We start from the raw sequence: 20,147 nt of genomic DNA on the forward strand, positions 1-20,147 counted from the left end.
GGGGCGTCTCTAGGATTTGGATACATCTGGGGCTTAGCCAATGCAGCTTAGATAGGAAAGTGACCCACGGCGTTATGGGAGCGGCGGCGCTGGGCTTAGCCCAGAAGAGTGAAGCAGCGAAATTTGTAGACATAGAAAACACTCTCAGACAGCAGCTTGCTGTTACGTGCGCCTGCTGCCAGTCTGACTCCGCTGTTTTGGGTGAATGACGTCACGTGCGACCTGGAAGTGTTAACCAGTTGTGTGCCAAATCTTTTTTTTTTTTTTTTTAATTAACATTCGGGGCTAAAGCCCCGGATGTTTTTTAGCCTAGGGACGCCACTGACTTCGACCTGCTTTCTGGCAGTGATTACGCAATGTCATATAGTGCCAGTCCACGCTCGCAGCTACAGTATAAGGGCGAAGCAAGCGAAGACTCTTGTAATGAATGACACGTTCCAATGTAAATTATGAATATGTAGCTTTTTGGTGTTGTCAACAATATTGTATTCGATCACACGTACTCCACATTCAAACATTTAGAAAACAACGTATATAGGCTGAAAACGCGATCGGTATTTCATCTAAACTAAATGTTGTCATTCTTTTGGTTATGTTAGCATTCATCTCCGATATCACAATGAATAAAACTATGCAGTCATATTTATGTAAAATCTTTGAATATTCTTACCTTATCGGTTGACATCATTTCTTGGTTTCTGACTTTGTCTGGTCATCAAAACAAGTGTATGCGAGGCTGCATCTATCGTAACTGGGTATTTACGACACTGAAGTAAACGTTAAATACCTCCAAAACTGAAGGGGGCGCTAAAAGGGAAAAACTCCATTATGGGGCTTTAACCACTCAGCTTTGTGTCAACCCTTCATGTCATCAACCATTTTTACTGCTGGAAAGACACAAATAAAACAGCACATAGATGTGAATTCCATGTTTTGCTGCAGAAAAGCAGTAGCAATATACTTTTCTCCCAGAAGGGGAGAGCAATATCATGCAAATGTAATGGCTCACACCCGAGGGGGCTAACCCAGCCAAACTCCAACTCAAAATCCAGGATACCATTACTGCAGAATTTGGGAATGTGAGTGCCTGTGGGTGAGTGTGTCCAATAGCATATAGATACAGGAAAAGAAACATTGCAGTTATTTAAAGCAGAGCGGCACCGGATTTATGAGCTACAATCTTTTTTCCGGTAAAAAATTTAATTCGATATGGTTTGCAATTCTGCAGTGATTTCAATGTCGTCGACGGTGAACTGGTATTATTAATGCTTGTGAGCTTGTAGCAATCTAAATAAACAAGAATAAACATAAATATATTTTTCTGATTTACTTGTAGTGCGATGTATCAATCTATATTGTTTTTGAAATGAGTTTTAAAACCATTAGGCCATAGATATGTTTGTCTTCTCTCAAATATAATGTGTATTTGGCACTCGGCTATTTCCTTTCAATCATACAGAAAACTGCCCACAAAAAGGGTCTGTGGAGTAACCGCCTCATGATTTCTGGGAAGAGACATTTCAATGCACTTTTTTTTATTTGCACTTCTACCACCACAAGCTGATTACCATATGGTCCCATTATATTTGAAATCTCTTCGTCTTGGATCCCTAAAAACCAGGCGAGTCACATCAAAGCGATCTCTATTGATAAATAGCACTCCATGTAAGGGGAAAAATATGCTGTTTTTTATTTTGTGATGTGATATAAAACTGTTCAAACAATCTGGCCCTGCAAGTCATTACTTCTGTATGTAACTATCTCCTCCAGCTAGAATAGTGTTTTACCTCAAATGATCCCGCAGATGAGAAATGTCCTTCTTTGTTCCAAAAACCAGCAAAAGATGGGAGTTTATAATGTTATCACCCAAATATTGATTTGGATGTGAAGATTGCTTTTGGGCTCCCCTGAGTTCATCCTCACTTTTGTGTGTTTCTGGAACAAATAATTTCATATGGAGTTTGCATCACTCTCGTCTGTGCTATATTGGCTCCTCCGTCATCTCCATCTGTGTGACAAGCCGGCGTGGTTAACGGCGGTCCTGATTGGAAGAACCCCGCGGGGGGGGGGGGGGTGGGGTGGGAGCGCCGCCACCCTCTCTCCACATGTGATGGATGTGTTGCGAGGTCTTCGAGTGCCGCAGAAGTTTTCGAGCAGTAATGTAGTTTAATGACTCTGTGTTTTCTTTTGGGCCGTGAGAGGAGAGGAGGACAACAAATGCCATGTCTCCAGCGTCTCTCTCTCTCTCTCTTTCTCGTGACAAACTGCCCTCTTAAAATCCATTCAGGGGATGTACGTGGATCTGGGGGTGACTCCAACGCCTCCTGCCTCGTCATCCTTCCATTCGGAGCGACAGCTTCCACATCCCTCTCTGATCCATCTTCTGCTTCCTGTCTTGGCTGGCAGACGACACATGCTGTCCCCCCATGAGAGGGAAGGGGAATAGGTGACTCAGTAAAAGGTTGCACAGGGGTGTACAGAGGCTTTGCAGCTGCTCTCGGTCCAAAAGTGACGCGGACAAACAAAATTAGCAAAGGTTTTCAGTATATAATCAGCAATACCGGTCAGATAATTACCAAAAGGAAATGCCCATATGCAACAACAAAAAAGGTCATAGCCACATTTTTTAAACACTGAGGTCATAAATATAAGTAGCTTGGAATTAACTGCACTGTGTAACAATGGTTTAGCCAGGAGGGGATACAAGCAATCATGACCTTTAGATCAGCAAAATAAGAGGTTCATAAACTAACTTTAATAAGACAATATCGGAGTACTTTGGTGGCTTGATCATCAGAAATGACACCAATATTACAAGCTCATTGGGAAATACACCGTTGTTCTTAGTTAGTGTTACTAAGGGTACCAATGGTAGATATACCACTCATAATTATTAGTAGTTTGGGAGAAATTATGCCAATGATGTCAGGTTGCGGTAGACAAAGGCAGAGTTCTCATTTCTGTCGTTGGAAGATTGCATCTTGTGTTTCCATTCAATAATCTGTTTGCACATTTTGAAGTGCCGATTTGGAATAGCTGCAATAAAACAGCTCACTTGTGACAAAGGATTTTACCCCCGCCTGAGAGGTTTTACCTTTGTTGAAAAAGAGTCGATATACGAAATAGTACCTGGCAACACTTTTGTCATAACATTCTGACAAACATTTATTTATCTGGCACTAACAATTTACTGTTTCTGCTGTTGTCGTCTTCCCGGATATCCCCACAACTTGTGAACATCATAAAACATTACCAATACAAGCAGACATGAAATTACAATTGAAGCAAATTCCTGAAGACCTCTCTCCATTTTGCTATTGTACATGAGTAAAAAGGGCAAGGCAACTTATTGTGTTTCTTGTTCGGAGCCTCCACTTCTTCTTCTAATCAGTTTTACTCCCGCATTCCAGCCTTGTGAAGCCTATAGCGCCAACTTCTGACCAAACTACTCTGTTCACGCTGAATTTCAAAAGTTTGCTTAAAAATGTGAGAATAAAAATTGTATAGAAACAAGACTGGTGACACCATGAACACCGAGAAATACAGGGAACCCAGGATTGAACCCTGAGGTACCTCACAGGGGAGAGATGAATATTTTAGGAAGGCAACTGACAAGAGCTTTATTTAAATTGACAGTGTTGATGTTCATTTATAGTTATATAATGTTACCCCCTGCACCCTCCTCACAAGTGCAAAAGCCATTTCCAGACGAAACACTGAGGACATGGTCTCATCGTCATGAAATCATGCAGCCTGGAAAGCACACTGCAAAAACTCGGCCTCAAAAAACAAGAAAAAAAAGTAATAAAATGAGGGGATATTACTTGAAATAAGCCAAATTATCTGCCAACAGAACACGAAAATTTGACTTGCCAAGATTTCTTAAAACAAGTAAAAGTATCTAGCCTTGAAGAACCCACAAATATCTTAAAACTAGTGTAGCCAGATGAAAAACAAGTAAATTTGTCTTGATACAATGAAACAATTTAAGAATTATTTTCTTAATATGTAGGAAAATGTGCTTAAATTCAGCAAATACAAGTACCATCATCTTGCAATAAGGATATATGTTAGGCAATATATCTTAAAATAAGTAATGTTACACTAAAAACAAGTACATTCATCTTGATACAATGACACATTTAAGAATTATTTTCTCAATATGTAGGCAAATGTGCTTAAAATCTGGAAATGAAAGTACCATCATCTTGCAATAAGGCTATATGTTAGGCAATACATCTTAAAATAAGTAATTTTTCACTAAAAACAAGTACATTTGTCTTGATACAATGACAAATTTAAGAATTGTTTTCTCAATATGTAGGAAAGTTTCCTTAAATTTAGCATCCAATGCTCATGCAATATTCTTGGAATATCATGACATTTACAGAGAAAAATACCATAATATGCTTAAAATCAGTAATTTGACAATGTATATAATACTAGAAATGTGTAGTTCTTCTGTAAACCCAATGAAAAACACAGTACAACTGTATAATATATTGTGGTACTTTATTGAAAAGTTCCAATTAACGGTGAACATACAAGACATGACAGTAAGTTTTGTAAAAACAACAGTTATACTGTAAACTTTATTACAGTTACGGTATTTTATTACAAAGTTCAAAGGAAGTTGCTGGCAACTAAAGTCACCAGAATTCCTTTGCAAAAACATGGTACAGTGTATAACAATAGGTTGGCATAGATTTTACAGTCAACATTTGATTATTGTAAATTACAAATGGAAATATCTTAATAACACCTTTTGTAAAACAAGATACAAACCATCATTGATGAAAACCTTAAGAAACTAACATTCTGTGAAAAACAGGTTGAACTGATCCACTCACATGTGTTGTATACTCACAAAGCATTGTTGAGATCTTGAAGAAACAGGATGTGGACATGAAGGATATCCCATGAATAAGCAAAAGATTAGCCACTTGCCCAGAGTTGATTAAGAGCAATGAGTCTCTGTGTCCAGACTTGACTGAAGAGGGCACCCAGCATGGTAGTCTCACACGGACACAAAGTTCAGGAAGTTCTTCTTGAAAACTCGTATGTTGACGTCAGGTGATCCTCTCTGCAGCCAAAAAAACAAAGCAAAGGCAAAGTTAGATTGATGCAGTGCTTGAGCATGATGCTGAAACAGATACACATTCACTGCCTTCTGGTAAACTGAGCTCCAATGATAAAGTCACCTTTATAGTTAAACAATATTAATAAGTCAGGTTCAATGTTGAATAAGGACATATTTTAGCATAAAGGCATCATTACAATGTGTTACATGTCTGTAATCTTGCAGCCTACAGGCAATCAAGACCATCATCACGTTTCACGCGGTTCGGGTTTCCAACCAGGGTAACAGCCCATCCAATTAATTCCATCATTTAAAAACATGTTTGTATTTTTTTAAGATACACTAACATAAAACCTTTTGATGTACCCCTATAAGCAATAACACAATTTTTATTGCAAAAAAAGGATAAACTAGATTACAGTCGAGCCTGTTGTGGATTTGTATAACTGAAATACTCAGTGTACAATAGCTGATATATCTTCCTCCGCCTTACATTTAAATTGTTTTAATGAGACCCAGTCCAATTGCAAACAATGCCCTCCTGCATTTATCATTACATTTATAGTACATGTCACCTGTGTGCAAAGACAGAGTTGCAAACCTATTTAGGGTGGATTTGGGAAAGATAGTACACATGACGATATGCCATAGAATTAATTAAATGTTTCTGCTATACGTGGAACTAAATTTAAGGGGGATATCAGTTCAAACCACAAGAACATTAATTGAGGGAGGTTTGAGTTGTGCTTGCACCTATCATTTGCTATACTGAACTACATCACCGCTTACCTCGATTTAGCCTCGACAAGACTGGTGTCTGAGTCATTAGGTCCAGACTGAAGACAGGTGGGGACCGAATCTCCTGCAGACATGCCATGATGTTCAGGAAACTGGAACTTAAGGCAGGCGTAGTCATCATTACTGCTTGAAGACTCACAGGTCAATCGGTTGTCTGTGGGCTGACATGATTCTCTCTACAGCCAGAAAAAAGACAATTGAAAAGATTAACAATAATATAACTTTAAATAGCATTTACAACATGACAAAGTGGTTACAACAATAACAATTTATTCTGTTGTTAAATTAACACACTGAACTTAAAACCACTTACCACCGTTTATCCTTGACAACTTGTATCCGATCATGGGTCACACTAGTGGAACAGCAAAGAAGGTGTTGAGGTTCATGCTGGTAGTCGTAGTCACACCTAAAAAGACAGAGTAAGGAGATAAAGGACAAGGGGAAGACGTACATCCTCTTCAGTAAAACCAAAATCATCTCAAGCATCAACTTTTGCTCTTTTCAATGCCAAGGTTGTAAATCAAAATGAAAAGGCTAGATTCACACTCAAGTGCCCCATGTTGTCGTCATCATAGCGGCCAAGGTTTGATTTCCGGTGGGCCCTTTGCTGCAGATCCTCCCCTGTGGTGCTTGTGTGCGTCTCTAACACAAATAAAGAAAAAACATCTTAAAAAATGTCATGCTTCTTGCATTTAAATGGATTATAATCTCACCGTGTTGCTGGGTGTCATTAAGGTCACGAAGTTGTTCCATCCAAATTGGATGACTGTCTGAAAGGTGGCAGGAGAAAATAATTAGCATTTTACGATAAACTAAATGTTCTTAATTATCTGTACATAAATGTAAACATCGACTCAAAGGACACTCTTTGGTGACGTCCTCATCTGATAATGTGGACAGTAAATGAAGATTTGATCATGAAACCATCCCCTCACTGGACAGCTCACGGAGCTTCTGAGGAGCTGTGAGCCGTCATGTCCCGCCACAGCGCAGTTATAAGCGTCATGTTAACAACAGTCACGTGAACAGAGTCCCGACCACGTCAACAGCATCAAGTTAAGAGTGTCACGTGAACAGCAGTCCCGACAGCATATGCTACAGCGCAGTTTAAAGCGGTCACGTGAACAGAGTCCCGACCACGTCAACAGCATCACGTAAAGAGCGTCACGTGAACAGCAGTCCCGACAGCATATGACACAGCGCAGTTATAAGTGTCATGTTAACAACAGTCACGTGAACAGAGTCCCGACCACGTCAACAGCATCAAGTTAAGAGCGTCACGTTAACAGCCGTCCCCACAGCATATGACACAGCGCAGTATAAAGCGGTCACGTGAACAGTCCCCACCTCACGTGAACAGACCTGTACAATAACGTGTCTGGTCACATGACTGTCCGGACTGACCGCTCCGGTATATGTGAGCTTGTCGACACATGTCTGCTTGGAACCAGTTTCAAAGCACTTCAATAAAATGGTCGTTATTAGATGAAGTGTGTAGCACGTGACCCCTCAGGTGTCTTAACCCACCTGCCACAGTAATGAACCTATAATACGAAAGTTAGCTACACATTGCCTGAGCTAACATGTGGTAAAGTAAGCTAATGTTGGCTCCTTCAACACAGAAACCGACAACCTACGTTACATCGACGATGTTAAAGAAACGTGAAGACACTTAACCATCAGATAGCTAAGTTAACTTACTCTTGACGTCCAAGGCGACACAGAACTGCAGAACACCATGCCTCGAATTCAAAAGTAGCTACCCGCTAGCTCACACGAGGCTAGCTCAACTCCTCACCAGAGAGCCGAGTAGAAACCTCAAAGTGTCACTAACGTTGCCCGCTCAATACAACGTTACTCTCTGAAATTAAATTAAGTTGGCATTCTTACCTCAAGAAGAGCTGTCATGTCAGGAGGCTGTTGTTCAATCTGTGGCGTTTCGTGAAGCAGGAGAGAGCAGCGCGCAGCTCAAACTGCGGAATAGTGGCGCGAAACCGGGTTCAACAGTTCAATCTGTGATCGTTGCTTTCTGATCACTGCACCTGGCCTCGCCTTTGAACTCTCTCTCTCTCTCTCTGTTCTCTTGTCTGTCTCTGGCTGTCTGTGCTGTTTTCTTCTCTAGTGACTAGATTATTTGAAGAATACAATACAATAAAATAAAATCGCAGGACAGGACATATTACATTTAAGAATTTAAATAATAAAGGACATTTAAAAAATAATAAAAATGAAAGTAAATACAGTGTATCTAAGTGTATATTAAGTGAAAGCGGTGTAATGTTCATTGATGTTGTTCAATTTGAGGAGGATCTGGCCAGAGGTGATTTATTGTAAAGTCTAATAGTTGCCAGGAATATTCTCCTGTAACTGGAAGGTTCTCCTGTATCTGGAAGGTTCTCCTGTATCATGAAGGTTCTCCTGTATCAGGAATGTTATCCTCTATCAGGAATGTTCTCCTGTATCAGGAAGGTTCTCCTGTATCTGTCTTTGTGAAGCGGAGCTGAAGCAGTCTGTTGAAGAACGTGCTCCGCTGTCCCTGCAGTATAGGTGGTGGAGAGGGTGCGGTCCATGTTCTCCAATATGGACAAACATTTCTTCATGTCCTCCTCTCCACCTGTTCCGGATAGTCCTCTTTGCAGCCAATGATGGAGCCGGCCTTCCACACCAGTTTAGTGAGTCGGTTGGTTTTCTCCAGTTACAATGCTGCTCCCCCAGCAGAGTACGGAGAAGTTCAGAGCACTGGTCCAACAGCCTGGTAGAACATCACCAACATCTCAGAGCACTGGTCCAACAGACTCGTAGAACATCATAATTGAGATTTTTCATATATTACAAACATTTGAGGACTTCCTTGAAAACCTTCAAAGGAGTGCATTTGTTTTCTTCTCGTTTTTTAAACCGCTACCAAGCAGGGATGCTAAGTGCTAGATATTGCCAGCCTACATGGTTGGGCCCCATTTGGGAGGGGCTACAACCTGGAAAAGAAAGCTAAGATCTGACATGTTTAGAAAAAAAGAAGCTAAAATCAGCCCAAACTCTTAACAGGGTCTCAGATTTACAAAGCCACACACCCTCTTCAAGTCCTGGATTTCAGACAGCCAATTAACTTTTGTGGGTGTTTTGGGGGACATTTCACCCCTTCATCTCATTGTAGGCCCTGTCTTGAGTGTTTGTGTTCAATTTTGGATATCCAGGACTAATATTTAGGAGATTATGACCATTTTTGCACTTATCAAAAAATATGCGAATATAAGAGAATAAGGCCCAATTTGACCATTTTGACCTTTTTTGGGGGCCCTTAAATTGCAGCTATCAGTCCCAAACTTTAGGGTATTTATATTCAGATGTCCCTCTAGAGGATCCACATCTCTAAGTTGCTTGAAAGTACGAAAAATTAACTAAAAGACTGGTTTAAAGGATTTTCCTCTTGTGAAGGTTTTGGAGGTGATTTCACCCCATGACCTCAATGTATTATATTTAGGTAAATATTATATGTAAGGTTAATTTGAAAGACAATTAGGAGGTTACGGGTCAGTTGGCTGAGTAGTGTGTGTGTGTGTGTGTGTGTGTGTGTGTGTGTATGCATGTGTTTAAAAAGATGTTAGTGTCAGAATTTATTTTAATTTATTCATTATCATTTCTGATTACAAATATTTGACACAGTGCTGTCGTTGATGTACATTTTATGAATAAATAAAAGTACACTTGTTCTCTGATCTTGAGAATTCACATTTATCTTTTATTGAAGAGGGAATCTGACAGATCTGCTCACTGATGTCATCGAAGGTATAGGCGCCAAAGTACTGAATGGTAATATGTCAGAATTTGGACTGGTGAAAAGCATATTTCCTTTTGATTCCAACGTACAAGTAAAATACCATCTTGGAGATAGAATAGAATTGCACAACAGTTCAAATGACTCAGTGTTTTCCCCAGATATGTCTATTATATACAATTGTGTTCTGTATTTGGTCTAGGAATACATAATTGCTCCGCTGTGTTTTAATATTGACACCAAAACAATAAACTCCATTGAGTTTTTATTAGTGCTGTGAAAAATAACGCGTTAACTCAGTTAATTAAATTACAGGTTTAACTAGTTCTTTTTTTTTAAACGCATTTAACGCATGCGCAGAATGAGCTTCCAATCCGTCTGTTGTTGGTCGTCTCTAACCAGCAGCATGTCATTCTGTCTCTACGTGTCCCGTTAACACGACTCCGACCTCCGCCTCGCGCGCCGCAGAGCTCGGATGCCGGCGTGTGCGCGCATCGGGACGAAAAAAAGGCACTTGCACCCCCCCCCCCCCACACACCCCCGTCAACAACTCTTCTCGGAGCTCTTGCCTGTCTTGAAAGCCCTGTAAATGTATATATGTGATTAATCATGATTAATCCACAGAAACCTGTGATTAACCTGATTAAAATTTTTAATTGTTTCACAGCCCTAGTTTTTATCTGTTTTTAATTTGTAAAGAGATGGAAAGGATGGGAAGCTTGAAATAAGAAAGTCTGACTAACAAAGCAGTTCTGTACTTGTCAGTGTTGACCAAACAGCCTTATGATTATGTCAATTCTTGTTTCAAGCATTAACTTGCTCAAAACAAGTAATAACATCTCATTAACAAGTTTTAATACCTTATTAAGATAATTAAGGACTAAAACACTTAAAACAAGTGAAATGCTCCAACACGAAAACTGCCTTGTAAGAAGAAATATCTTGTTAGTCAAAAAACAAGCATAGATTGCCTTAATTTGAGATATTTCATCTTACTTAGATTTTAATTTTTGCAGTGCAGAATTTGATTGTTTTTGTAGGTTTGACATTGCTGATAACAAACAGGCCGGTATCATCTATCTCAATCCCCAGTCAGTGCACTCAGCTGTGAGCCTTCACTGCAGCTGCCAGAACATGTGTTCCCCCCACATGCAGTCTCGTATAGAGATGGGAAAAGGAGGCGAAAGGAGGCCAACTAGTTACCTTTCTGTCTGTGTGTCGGTGTTTGTTCCAGAGCGTCGGTGTGTGGTTGAAGATGGAGAGAGCAACAGCAAATGAAGAACGTGTGTGGTCTCCCCTGCAGACTCATTGCCGTGGCTCTAAAGAGGGTAGTCATACTGTTTGTGTGTGTGTGTGTGAGGGTCTAGGGGACATCCCGGTGACACCAGTGGAGTTTTATCACTGCAATTATCGGGAATGCAATCTCTCTCTTGGTCTCCGGAGCCGCGTTGCCTCCCCCCTGGTTGTTCTTGCATCACCTCTCCGTATTGCTGCATATTCCAGTCACAGGGGCCCAAGTAATAAAATGTGGACTTTCAGATTTTTGCATCTATCAGCATTCAGACGTTCAGAGAATTGTCAGTTTGCACCGAATGTGATTAACTGGCAGACGACATTCCAGCCATGTGTGACTCTCCCTCCTGCTTCCTTTACTTTGCCCTTAATTAAAGTCCTTGGACTCTACACATTGACCGGGGCTTTTTTAGTTTCTTCCTTTATTTTCCCACTGAAAGAAAGTTTCAACAAGCTAGAGCATAACTTGCAAAAGTAAAACAAACACCGGGGATATTTTTACTCACCAGCGCTAGCTTCCTGTTCAATTATACTATTCCAACAGATCTACATGGCTAATTCTATTGGCAGCATTTATAAAAATAAAAAGGTACTTCCGAGTTTGAACGAAATTGTTTAACAACATTTCTCTCAGATCAGATATGTCCATTTTATTTATTTAAGTTGCTGTAGCTCAGTGTTCAGAGTGGTTGTCCTGCCAATATAGTGGGTTCTATCCCCATTAGTTACTTTTCGAAGTGTCCTTGAGCAAGTCACTGAACCCCCAGTTGCTCCCCGGGCGCTTCACTGAAGCCCACTGCTCCTTCATAACTAAGGATGGGTTAAATGCAGAGAATGCATTTCATATTTGGATATAACTTTATGTAATATAACAATAAAAGTATTTCTTCTTATTCTATCTACATATATTAGCAACCTATTATTAGTTATATTACTTGTTTCAGTTAACATTTACACTTTATTGTTTATAGTGTCAATATTTCCTCACAACTCATCTCTACGTGAGAACTAGTTTGTGTCAACTCATTTTAATTTAGTGATTTTCAGCACTAAGTTTGAACTCACAAACATCTGGTGCAATCCAGCTGTGTCTCCATTGTGTCTAGCAAAGCACAGAGCTTTTAGCCAAATGATCAACCAATCACGTGAAGGTAACACTTGAACCCGTGTTTTATAAACAATTGATTCCCCCCCCAAAAAGGACATTCATACTCCTTCGTTTGAGTAAAATTATGTCAAATGCCATGGATAGTTTTGGGGAAATACGTTTTGAAAGACAGAAAGCTATTTTTAGCAACATCTTTTTAGGAGGTGTTGGGGGTGCTTCGCCCACTGGAGCTGTCATATTTTGACATGGGTGTGAATACATATTACCCCAGCGCGCTTGTTGCCGGTTTTTATCTTTGCTCGCACTCTTTCAGTTCTCCCTCAACCCCTCTAATTGGGATTCTTCTTGAGTGTGGAGCCTTCAAAGAGAACCCTTCTCTCACAGAGAGGCAAGACAGGTGTGAAGTCCCCCGCTCTAATACACGGAATGATTTCTGCTATTACTAGAAAGCAGACATATGTTCATCGTATGGTTTATTAGACCATACGATGAATATATGTCGACAGTCATTGGTATGTCATGCGGGGGTGTGCGGGCTGGAAAAAAAGTAATCTAAAAAATGATTAATGCGAGCACAAGTTGAGCTGAGCCACAATCAATTCCTTGATTTTCATAAAATCATTCCACAAGGAAATGTGTAAGTTTCAGCTTGTGGGAATTAACTGTTTTATTGTACTTGATATGTATGTAAATTCTGTAAAATGTGGTTTCTGGAAGTTTTTGTTCACCATTGTCTGCAATTATTGATAAAAGTTCTCATGGCAACCTGATCCCACGGCGTCCCCAGAGACCGTATGAAAGCTTCCACTTGATTCCACCTCAGGAAAGCTCGCTAGTTTCAAGTCTTCTTCAATACAGCATGATGTTAATTTTTGTAACATTATGGTCCATTTAGGTTCATATCGACGATAAAGCAGCCTTTATTGCTTTATGGAGACGTGTCAATCAGGATAGCGGTACATATCCCTCCCCAGCTCCACCATCTCATCTAAATATGGTAACTTATGGCTCTAGAAAAGATGGCGATGGATGAAATCCAATACATCTAAGCTTGTTTTGACATTTTAAAAATGTTTTACTGTATCTGAAAATATACAGCATCAAAAGATATACAATGATAAAAATATATTTTGCAATATGAGTGAATGAGTTTACTTTTATAACACAAACATCAATAGTAACTAGGGGTACTTCACCAGATGGGCTCATTGTTATTATCCAACTCTTCCTGCCAGCAATCAACCACTGTAATCAATCACTAATCAATCATTGTAATACATCCCAAGGTTTTTCTATCTACTTAACATCTTTTTTGGTAACAGGTGCTCGCAGCATTGGTGTAATGCTGGAAAAAAACATGGGAATGAATTTTCCTTCTCTCCAGACCTTCTAAATCTAGACCAATCGACACTAACAAATGACCTCGCAGCACTAAAAAAACATCCAGCTGAAGATCTAATCCTTCAACTTTAGCTCTCTCTGTATCAGAGAAGGTGAAATGTACAATGCCGTCAAGTGTTGCAATCCCTCTCACCTGCTGGGATCGAAAGGAATGTTTTAAAGCAATACATGTTGGCCATGTGACATATGCATGGGCCCTGAGTACTGAAATATTTACATGATGGAGGAAATTGATTTCAGTGTTCAAAAATGTCCCCCTCATCAGAAATACAGCTCAGGCATTTTACAAATAAATAAACAGTGTGTGTGGGCGGGTGTTCCTGTGTGGGAGATTTGGAGCACATGTGTATTCATGTCCATATTTTTCGTCTGGAGAAAAATCCCACAGATTTGCCTCACATGAATGGGCAGCAGAGAGATTTGGATGCTGCTTACCTGTTAGAGATGACCGTGTACGACTATATTTCAGATACAAAGAAAAAAGGAAAACCCTGTGTTTATGCAAGGATGTTCGGATTTTAATTATATTTGTAATCTGTCCGTGTCACACAGCATTCAGCAGCTTGTGATGGTGCGGGGAGAAGAAACAAACTAAAACAAAACGTCAATGCTGGATATGGCGCCCTCTAGGGGGCCACATCAGCCGCTAAGACATATTTATTACTTTTATGAAAACGCTGGAGTAAATTGTGGTGCCAGGTACAGTCCTCAGAACTTCATGTCAAAAATCAGATTACAAAAAAAAATACTTTTTTGTGTAATCTCTACCAAGAGATTTGGTAAACACACTGGCAGATTTGACGTGAATTATATATTCGAGTACTGGGCATGCCAACAAGGTTTTAACAAATCTTATAGTCTTGAAGAGTTAGAAAACTTATTTAAACTTTTTCTTCTAAAACTATTTTAAAAGTTCCCCAACAAAGAAACATAGGATGATATACCAATACGAGAAGTTTATGTTATGACTATTAGTTTGAATTGCTTAAACTGACAGTGGCAGGGTCTAAGAAATCAGAGTGGTATACCGGATCTCTTCATCTTTGTGGTCAGAATCAATACATGGTGGAAAGTACAAAATTAAATAGTTATCTGCCTTATTTTAATAAAAATATATTAGTTTTTGGACAAAACATGGCATATGAAGAAGTTCTTATGGTGGCACAGAAGTTAAGAGATTACAATAATTTATTTAAAATGTTTTGCTTATCTTACAGTTTTATATCTGTTTATGCTGTTTGTAAAATAATGTTTTGTAATTCAAATATGGTGCATCAGTTCAGTCAGAAAAATGTAGTTGTATAGGAATCCGCAGCATTCTGATAATGCTATTTACTCAGAGGGTACCACAATCCCTCTGAGAGAAGAACCATTTCCTGAGGGTTTCTTCCATTTTCTTCCCCATGAAAGACTTGTTTGGGAGTTTTTCCTTATCGAATGTAAGGTTCTGGGACAGGGATGTCTCTGTGTACAGATTGTAAAGCACTCTGAGGCACATTTGTAATGTGTGAGAATGGGCGATACAAAATAAACTGAATTGAATTGAATTGCACTTCCTAGGAATGGTTATATTATGAAAAGAGAGAAATTTTCCAGACCGTGTTAAGTTTGATGTACATAGTGCTAATACATCAATGCAAACATAATTCTGACTGAGTTCTCTCTCTTTCTTTCTAGGCCATGGAACCAAAGGGGTGTTTGAGCTGCTGGCAGGTTGGAGGAGAACGAGGGAAAACCTCCCCTTCAAGGAGCGCGTGGCGGACGCTTTTGCTGATGTGATGGTGTGCTATACCATGACCAGCTCCCTCTACATCATCACCTTCGGCATGGGAGCTAGCCCTTTCACCAACATCGAGTCGGTGAAAATCTTCTGCCAGAGCATGTGCGTTGCCATCCTGGTCAACTACTTCTACGTTTTCTCTTTCTACGGCTCCTGCCTGGTGTTTGCCGGACAGCTGGAGCAGAACCGCTACCACAGTGTTTTCTGTTGTAAAATCCCCTCGGTGGAGTACCTGGACCGCCAGCCCACATGGTTCAAAACCATGATGAGTGATGGCCATGACTTGGCCACGCACCACGACAGCGTCCCCTACCAGAATCACTTCATCCAGCAATTCCTGCATGAGCACTACACAGAATGGATTACCAACACCTATGTGAAACCCTTTGTGGTCATTCTGTATCTCATCTACGCCTCTTTCTCATTCATGGGATGTTTACAGATCAGTGATGGATCAAATATAGTGAACCTGCTGGCTAGTAACTCCCCGAGTGTGTCTTACGCTGTGACGCAGCAGAAGTACTTCAGCAACTACAGTCCCGTGATTGGGTTCTACATTTACGAGCCCATCGAGTACTGGAACTCCACGGTGCAGGAGCATCTGAAGACCCTGAGTCATGGCTTCAACAAGATCTCTTGGATGGACAACTTTTTCCACTACCTGCGTGTGGTGAACGTGAACGCATCAACCAAGGGCGATTTCATCACTATCCTCAAGGGCTCCTTCCTTCGCAGCCCGGAGTACCAGCACTTCACCGAGGACATCATATTCTCCAAGAACCGCGAGACTGACGAGTACGACATCATCGCCTCGCGGATATACCTGGTGGCACGAACGACGGAGAAAAAACGCGAGGAGGTGGTGGAGCTTCTAGAAAAGCTTCGTCCCTTAATGCTGATCAACAACATCAAGTTCATCGCCTACAATCCCACGTTTGTGTTCATGGACCGCTACAGCTCCTCTGTCATCTCGCCCATCCTGACCTCAGGGTTCAGTGTACTCACAATCCTCATCCTCACTTTCTTCCTGGTCATCAACCCATTGGGGAACTTTTGGCTCATCCTCACGGTGACCTCCGTAGAGCTCGGCGTCTTGGGTTTGATGACCCTCTGGAACGTTGGCATGGACAGCATCTCAATCCTGTGCCTTATTTATACCCTCAACTTCACCATGGATCACTGTGTACCACACCTGTACACTTTTGTGCTAGCCACCGAGCACACTCGGACACAGTGCATTAAGTTGGCTCTGGAGGAGCACGGGGCGGCCATCCTGCAGAACGCATTCTGTTTTGTGATCGGGATCATGCCCCTGGTGTTTGTGCCTTCCAATCTGACCTACACACTGTTCAAGTCCTCCCTCCTCACGGCGGGCTGCACCGTGCTGCACTGCTTTGTCATCCTGCCTGTCTTCCTGACCTTCTTCCCGCCGTCCAAAAAGAGACACAAGAAAAAGAAACGGGCCAAGCGCAAAGAGCGGGAGAGGGAGCGTGAGAGGGAAAGGGAGGAGATAGAGTGCATTGAAGTCAGGGAGAATCCTGATCATGTGACAAACGTCTGAGTAGTTTGGAATTTTAGCAGAGTATCAGTGGTTATCCGTCATTTATTGGTGGATTGGAGGTATTCTCCATTGGTGAGGTGCCTCTCGAGGTGTAGGGGAGTCCGAGAAGTCCCCTGAGGAGTGGGAACTGGTCCCTCTCAACCAATAGCAGCTAAGCTGGCCGGAGTAGAGCGCAGCCCCAATGGTCAGTCATTCAGTCCTTCAGTCGGGACAGTGTATCTCATATGCACCAACTGCAACATGCCCATGGTTCTTAAGCTCTTTCCCAACTATTTGGTATAGAAAATGAGTGAGTTCACAGAATGTATGCCTGCTAAGTCTGTAAGTAAATTCCAATCAAACGTTTAAGTATTAGCAATTATATGTTCATCTCCTGCTGCCCTTATCTGAGTAAGTGAGTGAGGACTATAGCAGTCTATTAAGCCAAGGACGAGTTGGTGAAAGGGGTTAGTGTGAGAATACAGAAGGGTACAAATAAAACCGTGCAGAAGACGACTTAACATGCGCCTTATACTCCTCACACCTTGAGAGAGGCAAAACGAAACAAAACCACATTTTGTGGAATAAGAGAAACTGTGGAGTGCCCACAACTGTGACGTAAATAAATAGGCTGAACTGTTGATCTGAGCAGATGGCATACACTGTGTCCATTATGAAGAATTATCTTGCATATTGCATCGGTTTATATTAGCAAGAGACAAATACTCTTTCTGCTTTATTCCAGAGGTCAAATGAGGTTGAAGGCAATGGCAAAAAGAACTGCAGTACGTGGGTTGTGGCTCATGTAGAGGAAGTGATAAGTCACTGTCGTGCAGCGGTATTTTTAAAACGGCACTAAGCCTGAGTAAGATGCATCCTAAACTGCTTTTGCACCAGTCCAGTAAAACTAAAAGTGAAGGGTGTTTCCAAGGATGGAAATATAGAACTTTCTTGCAGGTCGGTAACAATGGAAAGTTCCGGAGAGAGTACGAATGTCTCTGTGATCCACTGACAACAGCTTACCGGCATTGCACTGGTAATTGGAAGGTCTGAATGTGATTTAAAAATAGCAGTGGTGCCAAATAGTGTACATATATTTTTTGGTTTCACAGAGTTCTATAATAACAAAAGAAATCTCAGTAAGTTGGAACTTTCATAGAAACCAACCATGAATCATGAATGTGTTAAGCTAATTGGAAGGGTTGCTAATTAGCGTTGTAAAGCAGGCTTTAAATGAAGCAATGAAGCACCTTTAGTGAAGTAGACTGTCCATGTGATAAAGAGCCGTAGTGAAACTAAAACATCCAGGTTTTTGTTCCAGAAGGAAAGAAACGTTATTCAAAATCATTGACATTTGTAATAAAAACAAAGTACTATTAATCCAACCCTACAACATTATCTTTGTATTTTGTTCACTCCATTCGTCGAGACAAAGATAGTACATTTAAAAAAAGAAAATGGTGTCATTATTGTTTCATTAATATCTATGTTTTTGCCACCTTTTTAAAGCTACACTAATCAATATATTTGTTGACAATGGATCAAAATACAAAGCTTATAAAAAAAGGGGATAATCATAGTGACAAGGTCCCAGATGAATATTACCCACGTATGTTGTCCACCTCAGCTCTGCAGAGTATTGTAGCGTCTTTTAGCCTATAGGTTTGTGGCCAGCACCCTAACTTTATGGTTCACTCTCATGACTCATCAACCAGCAGTAGGCAGCGTTTCCTGGGATGAAGCATTGATATACCTTCTCAGCAACAAATAGCAGACAGAGAAGTCTGGTGGATGTAGCATTTAGCGGCTAAAGGGCCACATGTGTCCATCGGGAGTCGGCGGAGACCAAAGCGGAGCTTGAAGAAGAGTGAATATTGGACTAACATTGATCAGACGATCAGAAACACAACGCCAAATGGGTGCTAATGTTTTTGCTCGATGTGTAAGTAAGCAATTGCTTTTACATGCCAACATTTTGAGGTAATAATTTGAGGTGTTTTTCAGCATGTTCCAAGGCCCCCACATGACCAAAACAATGCTGCTGTACACCATTTGCCCACACCTAAGACCATTCTGGGTTCATAACGACAGCTTGAAACACAAGATATGACATAGCACAAGCACTGGCATTGGCTCCAGCCAAGGAAGAAACGGTTACAGTGATGTTTAATATGAGCAGCTTTTTTCATGTTAATAAATCAATCATGTCATTTTTTTTTATTTTGTACAATCATTAAGGGTTTGAATGCTAATATTCAACACTATAAGACACCCATTGATCTTTGCATAGTAAACCAGAACAGGGCATTTCACTTTTTCTGACAGGCTAGAAAAAAAGACACCATCAATGAGATATTCTATAGAGCTACGATAGCTTAGAACAGCGTCTAGCTCGAGACTTCAAGCGTCTTTAAGTGTCCAAAAAAGCGCTATATCAATTCAAAGTATTTTTATTATTATTAAGACTGCAGCTTTCTATTTGAAACATGTTAAATGTCAAGACACAGACACATACCCTCTTTTAATAATCAGTCTAGGAAGTCTAAAATGGCTACCGTCTACATAGAGGGTGTTATTTATATATATGCATGTATTACATGTGCCAAGGCCAGATAAGAATCTCTGTTGCGTAACCAAACAAAGACACTCAAGGTCAGACAGATACCAATCTCACACTGACCTCTGTGTACTGTAGACGGATCTCAGCTGGTGGCTTGCGATAGAGGCCCACGATGTAAACCAACGTGGCTGATTGCAGACCAGTCAATATCTTAAAAGGGACTGGCCGGTCCTTACGGGGACGTCATTGAGGGGACACTCCTTCCTGTCCTGGTTCTTTGTGGTACCACGGAGAAAGTAAACAGCTCTCACAGAAGGGCTTAACAGGCATCTAGGGGGAGATTAAAATGGTCATATTGGACCAAATGTGAGTGAGGAATATGCTTGGACGAGAGGAAGATTCAAGTGGAAAATCAATCACTTATAGTCAAATCCTAACGTCACTGAGCAAACGTAGAAAGGAATCATCGTTTCCCTGCCATTCTTTACCACAAACACATCTCCTGCTTCTCTGGATATAGAAAGGAATTCGGAAAGGAGTGCTGAAATGTCAATAATAGGAACCGTATAACTTTTGTCAACCAGACATTGGCCTACTTAGAAGGGAGGAGTTTTTTGGTGAGCTACTTCTTGTCACATTATCTAAAAGCCATGTCATGTATGTATAGCAAGAAGGCATGAAATGTTAGAAACACGGGAAAGAAGTGCACATCCTAAACAATGTACTTCCCAAAATGAACTGTGTTTGCATGGCACTGTATTGTATGTAAGCATGTATTAATTTTTTTGTAAGAAGTCAGCGGGCTTTAT

General features: G+C 40.7%; 1 protein-coding gene and 1 long non-coding RNA gene across 4 annotated transcripts in view; one reads left to right on the plus strand and one right to left on the minus strand.

The window, feature by feature from the left end:
- Positions 1 to 16,799, plus strand: part of ptchd4 (patched domain containing 4) — a 58,524-nt gene extending 41,725 nt beyond the window's left edge. For both annotated transcript variants that reach the window (XM_056428827.1, XM_056428828.1), the window contains exon 3: positions 15,136 to 16,799. In XM_056428827.1, coding sequence (XP_056284802.1) covers positions 15,136 to 16,799 — 1,664 coding nt within the window. The remainder of the gene's footprint in view (positions 1 to 15,135) is intronic.
- Positions 4,562 to 7,804, minus strand: LOC130202933 (uncharacterized). 2 transcript variants are annotated; one of them, XR_008833420.1, is made up of 5 exons: positions 7,772 to 7,804; positions 6,595 to 6,647; positions 6,192 to 6,523; positions 5,870 to 6,054; positions 4,562 to 5,083 (listed from the first exon to the last, which is right to left on the minus strand). It is a non-coding gene; the product is annotated as an uncharacterized LOC130202933 (long non-coding RNA). The 2 variants fall into 2 exon arrangements; XR_008833421.1 differs by lacking the exon at positions 7,772 to 7,804 and adding an exon at positions 7,583 to 7,724.
- Positions 16,800 to 20,147: the final 3,348 nt, after the last annotated feature.

Source organism: Pseudoliparis swirei, chromosome 12 (assembly GCF_029220125.1).
Source record: "Pseudoliparis swirei isolate HS2019 ecotype Mariana Trench chromosome 12, NWPU_hadal_v1, whole genome shotgun sequence".
NCBI lineage: Eukaryota > Metazoa > Chordata > Actinopteri > Perciformes > Liparidae > Pseudoliparis > Pseudoliparis swirei.